The sequence below is a fragment of the Thermobia domestica genome, chromosome 8, assembly GCF_964235325.1.
Source record: "Thermobia domestica chromosome 8, izTheDome1.hap1.1, whole genome shotgun sequence".
Classification (NCBI taxonomy): Eukaryota; Metazoa; Arthropoda; class Insecta; order Zygentoma; family Lepismatidae; genus Thermobia; species Thermobia domestica.
Window position 1 is genome coordinate 269,584,342 of NC_137461.1, and position 17,222 is coordinate 269,601,563.

Here is a 17,222-nt window from a genome sequence, read left to right on the forward strand (position 1 = left end):
AACCCCCTTAGCTCGCTCAGCTATGTGTCGTAATGTACGTAAATCACTTTTTTAAATCAATAAAGTTGTGTGTGCAAAGTTGACTAATTACCACGTGACATTACGTCACAACCGGATGGTGTAACTTCGATGAAAATATAACTACATGCCATAGTGTTACGTGGTATTATGGGGACAAATGTGAAAAAAACGAGGCCTGCGGGGCTTCTAACCCTCTTCGCTTGCAGACACTCTCTCAGCTATGTTTCGTATCGTCATTAAATCGATTTGTTTTTTTATTTTATTTCTTATTTTTAATCAATGAAGTTGTATTTGCAAAGTGGACTAATACTACGTTGACATTACGTTACGACCTGCTGGTATAACTTTAATGAAAATTTAACTACACTCAAACATATCTTTAATTATTTAAAATTATAGGTGTAAACAGTAATCTTTAGGTTTCTAACTTTAAGGGATTTCGAGATATAGCGATCTTATTTCAATAATTGCAACTCCAACTCTTTTGTTTCATCTTTTTTTCTTCCCTTGTGGGGAAATGAAACGTCTTAAATAACAAATTTCATGTCTTTAACCTTCTCGGATACCACCAGAATAACAGTGTTGCTATCTCAACACATAGTTTTACTTTTCAATTTTTCAGTCTCCAGGTTATTATATCTCTCAAATCTTCATATGAAATAACCTTATAATAGGAAACTTTTTCTCACTCTTACTATAACGATAACATTTATAAAGATGTATATGGTGATGTGGACAACAATCTGTAACGTATGATAGCAATTTCATCTATGGCCAAAATTGAACATTTAACATGTTAAGTTTTGTGACCAGACATGTATGAACATGTTTTTCTACACAGTTCTGATATAGGGGAGCTTGCCCCAGTACCGGACAGCTACATATTGCTTGAAAGTCAGAAGGGTACTGGGGAGCTTACCCAAGTGCCCTTCTATTTGGTTAAAATTTAATCGACAAATCGATACAACAAAAACAAGCTGACAATAATCACAGCATTGATAATAATATAGTATAACAAGAATATTTTTATCATAAGATTTGAACATAAAATTTTTCGATTTTCTAAAATGCTCAAAACTGGCGATGGTCAAAAAACTTTTTCCAGTACCGGACAGGTTACTATAAATAACGAACCGAGGAGTGGTTGTGAATATGCAACCAAATGTTATGTTGTAGTTGTCAAATATAATTTGTCTGCTATGTTAATAGTATTACATTATCCAATTCTTACAATATTAGCTGACATGATGAGCTATATTAGTACTTTCAGTTTAAAAGTATGAAAATTGAATAGAAAATTTAAAAAAATAAAAATAAAATAGTGTTTCACCGCAACAGATGTTTCTCTCCCTACTAAATATTACGCAAAAGTTGCTACTGTTAAAACCGATTGTACAGCGGGGGACACTTCTAAATGGTACAGCCATATGGAGGTGTACCATTTAGAAGTGTCCCCCGCTGTACAAGCAAGATATTCTTAAACTTTTACAATAATAATATAACAAACAACAGTAACAACGCACATCTTCTTCTTACCAGTTGTAACCCACACGTCAAAACTCAAGTATGTTATAAAATAGAGGATCTGCCCATACAACAAAATCGTGAAGCCACACATAACAGCTTCGTCACACCTACTCTACCCACTCCGCGCCACTAAGATCGCAATGTTTCGAGCCAACAATCATGGCGGAAACGAGAGTAGCCAATAAGACGTGCCGGCTCAGACGATGCTCTTTTTTTTTTTTTTGGCTTCATTGAGTTCATGTGATGAAGATACGTATTCCTCTATTTTATAACATCCTTGTCAAAAATGCTGTCTTTTAAACATACCCCTTCCCCGATTTGTTTGGGTTTCCTGCTTTCACTGCGAGAAAGAGTCGACGCAACGTAGACGGGCCTGAGCTAGGACAACGCTAGCTTACAGTATCGCTGTGTTCAGTCACCTAAGCACCTATCCAAATGGGGTACTTTCTGCCTTTTACCTTTACCTGGTCATCTGTGTACAACAGCGTGATGGTTACTATGCCCTGAGGGCAATTGCAACCGGCCAAGGGGGTGGGCCTAAGCCTCCGCGAGGAGACTGCAACTCTTACTCCTGCAAATTCGCCTAAACGCCCTCGCACTCAAAGTGCACGTCATCATTCAGATAATGACAGTAACCGTTCACGATCACCCCTTCCATTTACATGGGCTGAAGCACTACTCATGGATACTGGTGCTATGGACGTTGTCCGTCCTGCTAATACCGATCCATCCACCTCACATCCTGGCACTAACACCGCGTCTGATACTGCTGCTGCTGTTTCTGGTACAGATACTAGACACACCACTGGCCGTTCTCAGTTATATAACTTCTTGCTTACTGGGTTTGACGCCTGATTCAAAACAGAAAAGCACACTTATCTCCAAATAGTCAAGTATTTTCCAAGGGCGAATATTCACGAAATCTTGAAGACCAAAAACGGGGCAATCATAAAATCTCCTGATCCCCAGTTTGGCACTATTTGGCGCAATAAAGCGTCATACGAGATCTTCGGGCCAAATGCAAAGCTCCAACCGATGTCTAGTAGTACCAAAAGGACGCAACCTCCTCCACTCCTCTCTGTTGTAATTCGAGGTGTAAACCGAAGAAGAAATTGAAGCGAAGTTACGTCTTGAGAAGTACTCATTTAAGGAGTGCCTCCGTATTAAAAACAATAACGGACCAACCTACATGGTTAGTCTCCTAACAGATTCTAAGGACACGATTCATGATCTGCTATAGCATGGCGCTTACATCTGCTACAGCATGGTGACATAGGGTTGAACCGTCTGGCTCACCCCTCCTCTGCCCATTAGATGTGAGTGATGTCAAACTTACAACCAACACCCTACATCTCAGTGTCCGAATAATCCTAAATGTGGCTACTGTTCTGGACCACATTCCACATCTTGCAGTAATCACAACCAACCTCTTACCTGTTCTGGTGGTCATCCCACCTATAGCTACAAGTGTCGTGCGAGACCCGCGCCAAAACAAGGAAAACAAGAACTCACGGTTCCCATTCGCACGATTGATTCGTCGACACTTCCGACAAATTCTTTGCGTTCACCTCTCACTGTAGAAGATCTTCTTCCCCTCACCACAGTTGTTTTGCAAAATATTCATTCTTTCCTATGCAATCACATCTTATCTCAAGTTACAGCTACTGCAAAACTTCTCTTTAACCTTCAACTCCATGCCACATACTCTGGCAACACTGTCCACTTCCACATTTCTCCACTTGAAACTTCTGTTGAATATGGACTGGATCTATTACATAATGGCACATACCTTCTTATTCTTGAACATCCGCTCATTTGCCACCCACAAACTTGTGTTTGAGCAACTCCTCCGGGATGAACGAGTTAATGCATTTGCCATAAACGAAACTTTTCTAACACCACGACACCAAGTCAAACTTTCTAGTTATCGCTTAACTAGCTTTGACTGTCCCCGACATATTGCTCGGGGACATGGTGGCACTGCTATCGGTACTTACAACCATTTACCAATCCGGACTCATGTGATTCCACCTACAATGCAGCTTCCAGAAAATAATGTTGTTACGATTTATTTCCCCTACAAAGCCATCACATTCTGCACTATTTATGTACGACCAGGCCATGGAATACCACACAATTGTTTCAATATATTGACAGCAACTTTCCTCATTACCTGATCATGGCTGATATTAATCTGCATAGTAGATCACTGGGCGAAAAACAGCACTTTCTCGATTTCATTAATCACTCAACTGTAGCAGAAATACTGGATCTTCCTTTTGCATCGCGCCCAATTAGCCAGACATCACCCGATATTGTCATTGCCTCCTCCAGCCTTACTATATCAAACTTACGAATTCTACGTCTTTTTGCTAGCGATCATGCACCGATTGTTCTAGATATATCATGTGTGCCACCAACAAAAATTTCTCGAGAGCGCATTCATTATTATGATTACGAACGAGCCGACTGGCAGTCATATCAATCCGATGTCAAGAATGCCTTAAGCGAAGTTCCTAGTCCTAACACAGACAATGATCTGCACGTAGTAGATAGTCTTTCAGATATCATTACACATGCAGCGCAAGCCAATGTACCTCTAAAAAGCATATATCCCCATAGGCCTCCAGTACCACCTATCATTCCATATTTACTGCATCTCAGCAGGCGTTTCGAGAATATTTGCACACTCAAAATCCTGAAGCTCTGGGCCAACATCGTCGATGGAACAGGATGGTCCGAAATTATCTGGCAGCTTATAAACGGCGATGCTGGGCCAATACGTGCAACAGACTTGTAGCAACATCCGAACGTTCCATTTATTGGCAAAAATTCCATCAACTTACTGATACCAAGGCTCGTACTACTTACCCAATTGTCGAGCATGGCCACGCCCTACAAACGGATGTCAAAAAAGCTTATGCTATTTTCAGAATATCTTTACTACGCCTCCTCCTCATCATTTTGCCACTCAGTTTTACCGACATATCGAACGCCTTACAGATGAAACTCGCCAAGGAATCCGTCCTCATTGCGAACATACCATTGATGCTACACAATCTCTCACTCAGCCAATCATTTCTTCTGACATAGTCACTGTACTCCAATCTAAACGAAACACTGTACCTGGTTTCGACAAAGTTACATACCGCCTCATCAAAGCTACACCCTCTTCCTTTTATATTTTCCTTGCTTCCGTTTATAATTTCATTCTTCGTACTGGCTTTCCTCCTCAATGGAAAGTCTCTAAAATACTTTTGTTTTCTAAGCCAAATAAATCTCTGTGTGTCTGATACAGTGAGTGATGAAATTAATATGTTCAGTTAGTTGACGAAAGTGTTACAGGTATATTATTTTTAAATAAACGTTGCTTTATTCAGTAATTTGTATTTTTAGTTTAAGTTACTTAAGATAGCAAAGCTAGTATGAACCAGTTAGAAATTTGATATCTCAAACTGTTGCAGAAGTATAGTGAATGGTGAATATAGGTTAGATTTGTAACACTGCTTAGAGTACGTTTGCTTCATCTTGGCACACTTTCCGCCAGTGTACTTGATTGGCTTTTAAAATATTTCATGCTGCCACTCACGTGAACGTTTTAATCCAATAGACATCTTATTGGTTTTGTCGTGTAGGTGACGTTAGTTGTCAGCCAGCCCATCTAATGAAGTCATTGCTATTTGGCGGGTATTAGAGTGCTTAGTTACCACATGCGAACAAGATTATTACAGTGAGTTGTGAGTGGGTGGCGCTTTGTTTTGTTTCCAAGTGTATTGTAACTCTTAACTTAACTGTGACGTGGCAACAATGCATTTCAGACAGATCCATCCTTCAGGCGGGAAGCATGCCAAGAAAAAACAAACTTACGTAATTACAACCACCAATACTTAGAAGCAAAAGAAAGCAGCAATTATTTTGATCATTTCCCACAAATACGTCATTTTAAGCAGTGTTGCAAACTTTACCAACGTTTATCGTATCTCTGAAACAGTGAGATTGCTGTAAATTATGTTAATGATTATTTTGTTTATTGAAAACAAGTAATTTCTTAGATATGATAATTTTCTAAGCACTTTTCGAAATAGAGCCTTTAAAAAATAATCAAATATTCAATTCCTTACAAATTTCTCTCTATTTGTTCGAAATGTGTCATTTTGTTGTTGTAGTATCCGACAGTAAATAATCTTAATTTACATCGTCCAGTTCATGTTAGCTGCTTCATTACTGTTGTAGAATGTTTGTGATCCTGTAGCTTCCTTAGTTGGCAACAATGAATAAAATGTGGATTTTATGGTTTCGTTTCATATGTAGATTTGAAATATGTAATAACATGCAGTGGTGCTATTTGAAAAATAAATCTTTATCTTGAGATAGCAACACTTTTAATCTAGTAGCATTGTCGAGTATGTCAAACTACTCCCTTCTTGATATTTGCTTGGTACAAAGTTTCAGCTTTCTTTGTCAAATAGTTTAGAGGTTACAAGGAAGGGTCACTTTAAGTGGTCCACCCTGTACAAGGACGCCCATCAGGGGGGCAAGGTGGGGCGCTGGCTCCCCTAAGAGGAAATTGTACTTGGGAATAGACCCTATCGGAAACCTAATAGAATTTTTACATTAGTTACAGAAAAATTTGAAACTATATTTGAAACGTCGCTTGTACTTCCCCCCCTTGGAAACCACAACATGGGCGCCCTTGACCCTGTATAGTATATTGTGTAGGTGTGTGTGTACTAAAACAAGACCATTTTACTCCTAATAAACAACTTTACGTATTTATGAATTCTGTGATCTTATTACGCTTTACTTACACACATCTTTGCAGTCATCATATGTGGCCTCCAGACTAGTTTCGCATAGATCTGCCAACGTCTGAGCGAGTTTTGCCAATTCATGATCCCAATACTGTAAATAATAATAATAATGATGATAGTAATATTCCACTTTCCGATGTTCTTAAAAAATGTATTTATAATGTGAGAGTACTTTCCTTATGAACTGCAAACAGTAAAACCCCTACTAACTAGTATCAAATTTCCGCACAGGCTCGAAAAATATTAATATGCTCAATGTGTTAATAGATACAAGGGTTGTATCTAAATACCACTCATTCTAGCTTTCGAACTTCTTGTATAAATTAAAAGACAAATTTTGAGCAAAGCATATATTAACTAATAAATAATAGCGTTACAGTTTCGGCAAATTAACTTTGCCATCATCAGATAATGTGTCTGATGAAGGCAAAGTTAATTTGCCGAAACTGTAACGCTATTATTTATTAGTTAATATATGCTTTGGTCAGAATTTGTCTTTTAATTTATACAAGGGCTGTAGGTTTCATTCGTATTAAATATAGATAAAAGTATTACAGAGCTAATAATTATCGTTTTTTAAAGTGAACCGACTACCACCTCTTCCCAGTGATGAAAACATGGCTCGCTACACAACACTTTGATACTGTATGCCGGTGTAAGCTAGTGGTTGAAATCGTAGGTGGCAGATTTCTATCGCGACGGTATTAACACACTTGTGCCACTGTATGATAAGCGCCTTAATTTGTGCGGAGATTATGTGGGGAAAATATAATGTTATATTTATTCTATTCTCGTCATTTCTCTTCATTTGCTCTACCTGTTACCTCTGTCACTTAGGCAACCGTTAAAGTGTGCTCCTACGTCATGTACTGGCCATTTGGAAATATCTGATCCAGATCTTTACCTCCACATCGCCTGTAAATCACCTCAACCTTCCACGAATGAGGATAATCGTTTTACCTTCTTGTATATCAAGCCCATATTCTTGCTCCCATATTTTGTACTAATATACAGGGTTTTCATAAAGTCTGGACGGATTTAATTTACTTATAATTTACATAAAAATGCTCATATTGAAATCAAATAAAGTGCAAACGGTAGCGGAAGGATTAAATTTTTACCTTAATCTGCACCAGCTCAGTTCATTCACCGCCACACCGCCAACTGGGCGCCATTTACGTCCACACATTCGCGTAGGCGGCGCTGGAATCCACTCACAGCGTTCCGCCGTGTTTGATCCGAAATGCCAGCCATAGACGCCCTGATTTTGTCCTTTAAGTTCTCCAAACCACTCGGCTTCTTTGCATAAACTTCCGTTTTTACATGACCCCAAAGCCAGAAGTCGCAGGGGGTAAGGTCGGGTGATCTTGGCGGCGAATTGGTGATTTTAGCTCTGCGTACCACAGAACACATTGCGCTTTCTCTTTCACCGACGCCATCTTTGATACGGTAAAAAAATAGTCTTCTCAGAGGAGTTTTTCATTTATTTATTTCTTTAAAAGACATACACACCAATACAGCTTACAACTTACTTTTAACAGTCAACATTGAAACAACAATGAAAACAACAATGGATGGAATTTGGTAAGAAACTGACCCTTGCCCTCCCTCTCCCTCTCTCAACGTGTTCAGAATTGCCGCTTATCTAACAGTGTTGCCAACTAAAAATTTAATCCTTCCGCTACCGTTTGCACTTTATTTGATTTCATTATGAGCATTTTTATGAAAATTATAAGCAAATTAAACCCGTCCAGACTTTATGAAAACCCTGTACTATCCTAAGTTAAAGAGTTTTGCTGTTATCTCTCTCTTTTCTTACTGACCATTCTCATCATGTTAGCAGCTGTTGGCTGAGGACCGAAATGGCCTCGGTATTCGATTCCCGCTGCTGTCAAGTGACGAATAATGTTAAGGTACGAAACTATTGTATCAATGTGATCCTTATCTAAACCACGCTCGATGATGATGCCGCATTCTTTGCTAGTGCCCTGAAAAGAAAACAAAGAAGGATATTATTATATATGTGCTACAAGAATGGAATTTAACCTTAAGTTTATCGTCTCATGGTTATGTCCTGTAGCTGTCTATAGTACAAACTTACATTAAGCAAACCAGAGACTCCTTGCACTAGGAGTGAACGCTTTAGCACTGATTCACTTTCTCCTTTGTAAGTACTCTAGGATATATACCGTTCAACGTTTTCAGACCAAATTTAATAAGATTCACCAAAGGGTTCGAATTTTCTTCCTAGGGGGGCACCGTCGCTAAATGGTAGAGCACTTACTTTGGTGCATGCCATCGTCCCTGGTTGGATGCCGGCGAAGTAAGTTTGTGGGTTTTCTCAGGGGGTAACATTCATAAGTCCTAAACGGCACAAGACCTAAATGACATAAGACCTAAAAATATAGGCACTGGACCTAAATTTTAGGTCTTGTGACGTTTAGGAGTAGTGACGCAAAATGATTTTTAGGTCTTGTACCGTTTAGGTCCTATGCCGTTTAGGTCTTGTGCCTTTTTCATTCACCTGCTTTAGTTCTGAAATTCGCCACTACCACACGGAACTGCGACGATGCAGTACGTAGTTTGCAATAACGTTACAAACGTAGCTAATTCCAACAGTAACAGCTATATTTGTACGACTAAAATTATTATTATCCTTATCTGCTCTACAGTTATACATGAATTACATTATGTAACCTATTTCATTCTAAGAATTAATTATATAATTGATTAAGAAATTCGTTTTTTTTTTTCAAATGGAGATACGAGAATGCCATGACAAATTCCTAAAAAAAAAAGAATTAAATAAAATGTTTAAAAAGCATATTTTACCAGACTTTTCTAAAGCCAAGCAAGCATTCAGAATTGCAATATATATATATAGCGACTATATATATTAAGAACGCAGACAGTTACTATATTTCACAGTGTGTTTTTGATAGAGTTGATATAAATAAGCCTGAAAAAATCAACAAATAAGCTAAATTATTAATGTAATATGAAACACAATACGTTTGAAGAAACCAATACATAGTCATTTAGGCGTGTAGCCTGGAACTTTTCTAGGGAAGTAGGATTTTCAACATATTAAAAGCAAACCAAAGGTATATTTCCAAATTATGAGATTCAATAAGACAATAAATATATACATATTACACACGTACATAAGTACATTATTATTATTATTATTATTATTATTATTATTATTATTATTATTATTATTATTATTATTATTATTATTATTATTATTATTATTATTATTATTATTATTATTATTATTATAATATATCCAGTTTGTTACCATCTTGAAACCAGAGTCTCGGCAGTACGTGAATTTAAAACTACAGCTTGTGGGAAATGCACGAATAAGTTAAGTCAAAAGAAATCGGAAACTGTTCATGGAAGTCCATTTGTTTGACTGTGTATATCTTCTGTACTCTTATATAAAGTGTAAAAATGAGTGACTTTCTGGGCATACAAGTAGAGTCGTTAAATTTTAATTCTAAAATATAAATATTTTTCTTAGGAAAGCAGGATATAAGAAAGAATTTTTGGAAATACGTATCGTAAAAAGGGTGGGGTAAGATTTTTTTAAAGAGTAGTGTATCTCGTAAATCCCTGAAGCTAGTAAAATGAAACTTGGCATATAAACTTTTCACTGTAAAAAAAAAAAAAAAAAAAAAAAAAAAAAATTCAACACATAAAAAGGAAAGAACAAAGGGTAAACTTTCTTTAATATTCGAATTCCCCATTACTTATTCAGAAAATAAATATAAAGTAAAGAAGGATTTGCTTAAGCTGGATGCGTGAAACTCCGTATTTCAACTTTTAACTAACAGTAATAAGCGTCTTGATAATTACATTTGTAAGAGGGAAGGGGGGTCAATTTCTATAGTATTAAAATTTCCCACTGTTTATGAGATTTGGGCAGAAAACTCTTTTCCTTTAGGTTTGGGTTCGTCCAGTTAAGCAAATGAGAGTACAAAGTGGCTGACTAATTAGGTTCTTTTAATTATTTTAACATGTTGACGTAGTTTAATTTTTTTTAAGTGTTTCACATTCTATTATAAACATTATTAATTTGCTGTAATTATTAAACACAGGCTAACCCCGACTTGGGGGCAGAAGAGTTTGTTTTGGATACCATCATTTGCCGTCCGTGACATAACCTTTGATTTTAACTTCACGTACAACAAAGGCTCAGGTCTCAAAAATGTAACCTATCTCAAATATATTATTATTATTATTATTATTATTATTATTATTATTATTATTATTATTAATGATGATGATGATAATAATAATAATAATAATAATAATAATAATAATAATAAAAGTTAATTTCAATGGTAATAGCTATGTTAGTAATACTAAAACTATTGTTAATAATGGTAACGAGTAAAGAGTAGTTAATTACGAGTATGACAACTATTTGCTACGGAAAGAGTTAATATGATAAATATATGTGTAAAAATAATTTACTTCAAATAAGCACAAAGAAAGTAAAATCTATGACGCATATAATTGAAACACAACATTATGTTACTAATACGAGGTCAATGGTGTAAGAATAAAAAAAAAAAACAAAAAAAAAAACAGACATTATGAAAGATCTGGGAATCACATTTGAGAGGTAGTTAATATTTTGTCACCACACAAATCCTATCATGCAAACAGCAAGAAAGAACAATAGACTTTATTTATTTATTTATTTACTATTTCAGAACGATATAATATGTATTTATACAAATTATTTGTAAGAACTAACCTAGAATCTGGTTCTGTAATATTAAACAGTATATCTAAAACTTTTACTAACACATTGACTTCTTGGCACGGACGCGAGTAGCGCCATAAGGAATTTTTAGTGCTGTTTAGGATTTGTGCCGGTTAGGACTTGCGCCGCGTATTGATTTTTAGGCCTTGTGCTGTTTAGGTCTTATGCCGTTTAGGGCTTGTGCCGCCAAATGATTTTTAGGTCTTGTGCCGTTTAGGACTTATGGCGTTTAGGACTAATGCCGTGTCCCCTTCTCAGGGTACTCCCATTTTCTCCCACTTTCTCATCCCACCAATTATTTCATCATCATTCACTTGTTTTAATCATCCGTCTCCCCTAGCCTTACAGGCATAGTCGTGGCATGTTAAACTAAAAGATTTAATTTTCAATTTTTTTTAAAAAAATTTTCTTCCTTCCTACTCCCTCAAAAGAATGATTGTTTACTGGAGGTTGAACATCGAGTATTGGAAGATAGTAGGAAACAATCCAAATAATTTTGTTTCTATTTCGTAAATTAATATTTCTTTAACAGCCTACACTATGGCAGTTTTTGGACCATTTCCTTTACACTTTTCTTTACACGATTTACTTTTTGGACACTGCTTCATATGTCATTTAAAAAAAAATCATTAACAGCCTAACAATATGAAATAACAATATGAAGTTCTTATTTTAAAAAATCCACTAGAGGTAGTAAAGCATTGAAGATCGATTTTTTCGGGCAATTTTCTGCGACACGACTAAGACGATTATTTCATTGACAATTCTAGAGTACAATGTAAATGGTTTGTTTAAAAATCTACAACATATAGTTTACTCTTGAGAGAATTATCTCGACGATTTTCTGATAAACAAACCCAGGCGATTTTCTTGATAATTTATAAATAAACATTTCATTAATAGACCTGTACAGGGCCGGCCTAGGCAATTTGCCGCCCTCTTTTTCCAGAAAGAACAAATCTTGAAACCACGATTTTAAGTATCGAGAAGGGGAGGTAAAGAGCACTTGCACTCAGAAAGGACTAAACACTACAAATACAATCTCGTAGTGTCTGTTTTTTATTTCTTTAAATAATAAATGTTAGTGAAAGATAAAGCAAACGCACCAGCAGAGGAAAGACGGTAATCCTTTTTATAGAATTCAATATCGAGCTTCAATCTCAATGTATTACTTTGCTATCGAGCTTCAATATTAATTTGCAACTAGCTCTTTTAGCTTTATTTGTTGATTTTCCTTCTACATTTGTTACTTTTTTTAAAACTTGTTTCCATCTTCAATAATAAGGAACTTGTTTGTGACAAAGGCAAGACTAATATTCATATCAAAACTGTCCTAACTAACCTAATGGAACAGGTGTTCACTACTGTTTGAGAACTGAGTTCTTGTATTTGACAACAATCTAGCAGTTCATGCTGGGATTTGTTTGACTATTTTTTTTAGCACTGTCCATGTTACCTTAAACTAATGCTACCTAAACATGACTTATGAATGTAGTATTGAAATAGGTCAGCTTAGTAAATTCAACTACCATCATCATGAAGTCTGTTTCCAACAAGAAATATTGATTTTAAGAAATATAGCTATGACAGATTTTGGCGCCTTTCGGAACTTGCCGCCCAGTGCAAAATGCACGTATTGCACATATGGTACAGCTGGCCCTGGTCCTGCGATAAGGTAAGAGTCAAATTCTTTTGAATTCCACGGGCCTGGATTTTTTCTAAAATTCATATGCTCATTAAGATAAGTCAGGGGTGCCCACAAGGGGGGGGCTATGACGCAAACTGCGTCATTGAAATATTTGGGGGGGGGTAAAAATCTATATAAATATGTTTGAGAGGGTGTAAAAATTAACCGAAAAGATTTTTTTTTCGTGGAAGAACACCTACGGATAGGCAATTGAGGGGGGGTGCGTCATGGACATGAGGGGGGTGGGCACCACTGAGATAAGTGCGTATTCTAAGGATATTTACATATTTCTTATATATTTGATGATACGAATCATTTTTTATGAAAGTCATGAATCAGCAATTTTGAGCGCATTGGAATTGGAAATCCCATAAACTATTTTTATTCTTTGAATCAGAATGCTCTTTAACAAAACAAATCCTCATCAGCATTATACACAAACTGAGCATTCGGGAGGAATTAATGACACTCGACTTGGTTAAGATAACAATTTTTTTTCTGAAAATTCTGTCTCAGGTGAGTCTGGAAAAATGAATATAGTTGGGTAGGGTGCTTAGCTGAAATCCAAAATTAAGAAAAATTGAGTCAATTAGTTATTACACATGTGTAGAATTAGTAAATCTTTGCTACATGAATATTACGAACTCTCTGTGCCATTGTTCAAATATTTTCCGATATCGGATATTCATTTTCAACCTAGAAATTTATTTTAACAGGCAGCAGACAAAGTTCGATAGAGAAAATCTTGGAAACCACCTATTACTTTAAATTTAAGAACTTTTCATGAGCAAACTGGGAATAAAGGTGCCACCTTATAAGATTATTTTACATAAATTATTTTCTTTAAATAGTGCCCTAGTATGTTCTAGAGTGTTATTTTCTTGACGCATGCAAAAATAACTACTACGTACAGATTAATATATATGCTGTCAGACTGATATGCCATGGAGACGCTTGTTCATGAAAAAACAGGCAGCAATATATGTTAAGATACAGTAGCATACACTGAGAAAAAATGTATTGGCCTACGTAAAATCGTATGTTACATTTGTAAATCCTGTAGATTTTGGACTTAACGTACAGCAAACGTATAATTGAAAACGCATGTTTTATAATACTTTCTGTATAAGTGTTCCATCTGTAAGTACTTTCCGTGTGAAACAATATAGGTGGTCAGGATCTCACATACAAATGGACGTATATAACATATAGCTGAAAAATGTAACATAAGTATATGTATGTAATATAAGGAAGACTGTTAGATATCAAACATCCTGCAACGGCATGATGTAACACATTTAATGCAGTGTCTATGTAGCATACGGATAACGTATGCTCCGTACTGATTTCTGCAGTAAGCAAGAGGATTGCGTATATTTGTACAATATACCGCTGTCCGGAGAACGGATTTTTCTCAGTTGGAGTAAGATTAAAATGAAGTCAAGTAGAGGTTAGGTATGGGTACGGTTGGTTACGCTATGTTAGGATAGATTAAGTTACGTAATAAAGTAGGTAGTATAGAATAGAGTATGTCAGATTAAGTTACGTTACATTACTAGATTAAGGTTTAGTTAGTAAAGTAGGGTAGGGTAGGTTAGAGTACGATTTATTATTTTATGTTAGTAGAATAGGGTAGGTTATATTGTGTTATTAGAGTAGGTACGTTCGGTTAGGTTAGGTTCCGTATCTTATAAAAGTATTTTGTTATAATAAATTATGTATAAATGCATATCTCTGTTGCTATTATAATATTACTAAATGCTTAGGTTGTGTGTGTTGTTTTCATAGTACAATATAATGATAATATAGCTAATTTTGGAGTGCTGTTTTACGTTAATATCTGAGTTAATGGGTCAAGTTCCAAAGTTGGGCGTCCGTTTCTAGCATTTTTTTTTTTTTTTTTTGGTAACTCTTTACTTTGGGCAAGGCAGTGATATCCCGTCACTGTTAGTATTAATCACAGGTCTCATTGGTTCCTTTCTGTTGCTAGGGATTATTCATAGACTATGTACGACCTTAAAAAGGCAGTAATAAGGGTTCTTTAATTTACTACAATATTGCCCTTGTACTTAATGCAATCAGTTCCTGTCATTGCCTTGCCTAAACTAAAGATTTGCCTTTTTTTTAATTTACAGGAAAGATATAGATAATTTGATCGTTTGTGTGTCTCGTAAAATCTGTTTATTTGTTATATATAAGCGGTTATAAACATTGGTCTATACGGCGAGCGGAGGGAACTACTTGGCGCAAGGTAACCGAACAGTTGCATTGTGGGAAAGAAACGAGCATTTATGTTATCAACATGGCGAATGTACAAGGGCAATGAACTAATAGTTTTAAGATTTGTGAAGCAATACGTTGATAACGAGAAAAATCTTATAAAAGTTTGTGAAGAGCACGGATTAATGAACCTAATAACAAATTGCAGAAAGTTTGGAAAAGAGATAACAGCGAAAAAACGTGAAACGTGTCGAAAGCGGACGCCTAACTTCGGAATAAATGCCATAAATTTTTCAAGAAGTGGTACCAATTCTCTAGCTATATACCTGAATACACGAAGTATTATCCTTGCAGATAGTACAGATAGCGCAAGTCACCATGCTTTGCAGAAGAAATGTTTGTAATATATAGATAAGATAATAAAACTTCATGTTCTGAAAATAATAAATAATGAGTAATTGTAATACTCAATCCCTTAAGGTGCTAGGAAATGAATTTTCTTTCCATTTAATTCTTCTTCTTCTTCTTATAACCTCTGATGAAGTGGAGATAAAATGAGGCGCAGGCTACATGTCATGTCAAACTTTTGCCTAGTTCCTGATTATTATTTTCATACTGAGAAATTATTACATAATTGTAAGCTTGTTACTTAAACTTTGTTCTTCTCCTGTAAGACAATTCGACGTTAAGTTAGATTGAACAAAATAATAATGATGTTATCATGTAAAATTCGAGTCATAGTTCAGGAGAATTTCAGTCCTAACGATGGCAGTAACATCTATCGAAACAGTGGAAAATATTTTTTTCGTATTTTTTTTTTTTTAATTTCTTATCCGTATTTCTTTACAAATACACGGCATGATGGTGCAGATAATTAATAATGTTCCATTTCCCAGATGTTAAGATTTGATTTATGCTGATAGGTTCAAAATCCATGTAACTATGTAGTAGTTTTAACAATTCTACTCATTTCTCTCTAAACAAAATATCGAATACTATGTGATCTAAAGTCTCAGTGTCTTTGCTGCACTGATACTTCGTTTTCTTTACAACTTATTTTACACAGCATGCAAGGAGTAAATAAAGTATTTAATCATAGTCTTAGTAAGATTATTAATTGGGCGTATGTTTAGTTGAAGGGATCCAGCTATCTTTTCAAAAAATGTTACAATTTCCGTGATTTCTGTTCACATTAAGTTAGTTTAGGTTACTTTTCATTAGTTTAGTTTAGATTAGATTACAATAGTTTAAAAAATGTTACAATTTCGATAATTTCTGTTCCTATTAGCTTAGTTTAGTTGAGATTAATTTATGTTGGGCTAGCTTAGGTTAGTTTAGGATAAATTGCGTTAGGTTAGTGTTAACTAGTTACATCATTGTATTTATAATCCCTTATGTTTAGTTCGATTCCCGGCGGGAGCTCATGTGGTTGGGATTCCACGTTAATTAGTAGGTCCCGTTTCATATAGCCTCGCTGCTGAAAGGGACGTTAAACTTAAAATCAACTCAACTCAACCCTTAGGTTGTAAGTATTTCCACTTTTCTTTCATGTCAAATCTCTATTGTATTCTCCACATTGTTCTCAACTTCTATAATCCGTGTCTACACATGTACAAAACTTGTCTAAAATGGAAAAGTCATCCGAAACACGAGCCCGCCATATCTCAAAGCGACAAATTACTTGAAGCGTTTTATTCATATATATATATATATATATATATATATATATATATATATATATATATATATATATATATATATATATATATATATATATATATATATATATATATATATATATATCGTCTTCCGGTAAGTAGATACTTTTGTACTTTTATTACCTTTCTAAAGAGACATGAATCAATTATGCTTCCCTTAGTTCAACTCATTTCTTCTGTAAATTTTGGATTTTTTTACTTGATTCTGGACACCTTCTGCTAAACAGAGCCCATTAGTTGTTTCCTTTTCCAGTTTTTAACTGTATTCCACAGTCAAATTGGATTTTGCTACTACATTCCAATAAACATATACAAGACCATTTGTAATTTGTTTCTTCAATTGTTGATGATGTCTTTTAACATAAGATCGAACTATACTATAAAAGTTAGATATAGAAAGTCTGATTGGTGCTTGATTGCGGAACGAGCAAGCAAATCACATTCCTCATTAAATTTTATGT

At 35.4% G+C, this 17,222-nt stretch overlaps 1 protein-coding gene across 2 annotated transcripts in view; it reads right to left on the reverse strand.

The window, feature by feature from the left end:
* The window catches only part of LOC145692016 (venom allergen 5-like), a 39,843-nt gene extending 24,278 nt beyond the window's left edge, over nt 1-15,565 (reverse strand). The window contains exons 1-3 of one of the 2 annotated variants that reach the window (XM_081767314.1): nt 15,370-15,565; nt 8,183-8,347; nt 6,357-6,450 (exon numbers count right to left, since the gene is read on the reverse strand). In XM_081767314.1, the coding sequence (XP_081623440.1) occupies nt 6,357-6,450; nt 8,183-8,347; nt 15,370-15,474 (364 nt within the window). In that variant the 5' untranslated portion in view covers nt 15,475-15,565. The remainder of the gene's footprint in view (nt 1-6,356; nt 6,451-8,182; nt 8,348-15,369) is intronic. The other variant, XM_081767315.1, reaches the window with a different exon arrangement.
* Between the last annotated feature and the right edge of the window lie 1,657 nt (nt 15,566-17,222).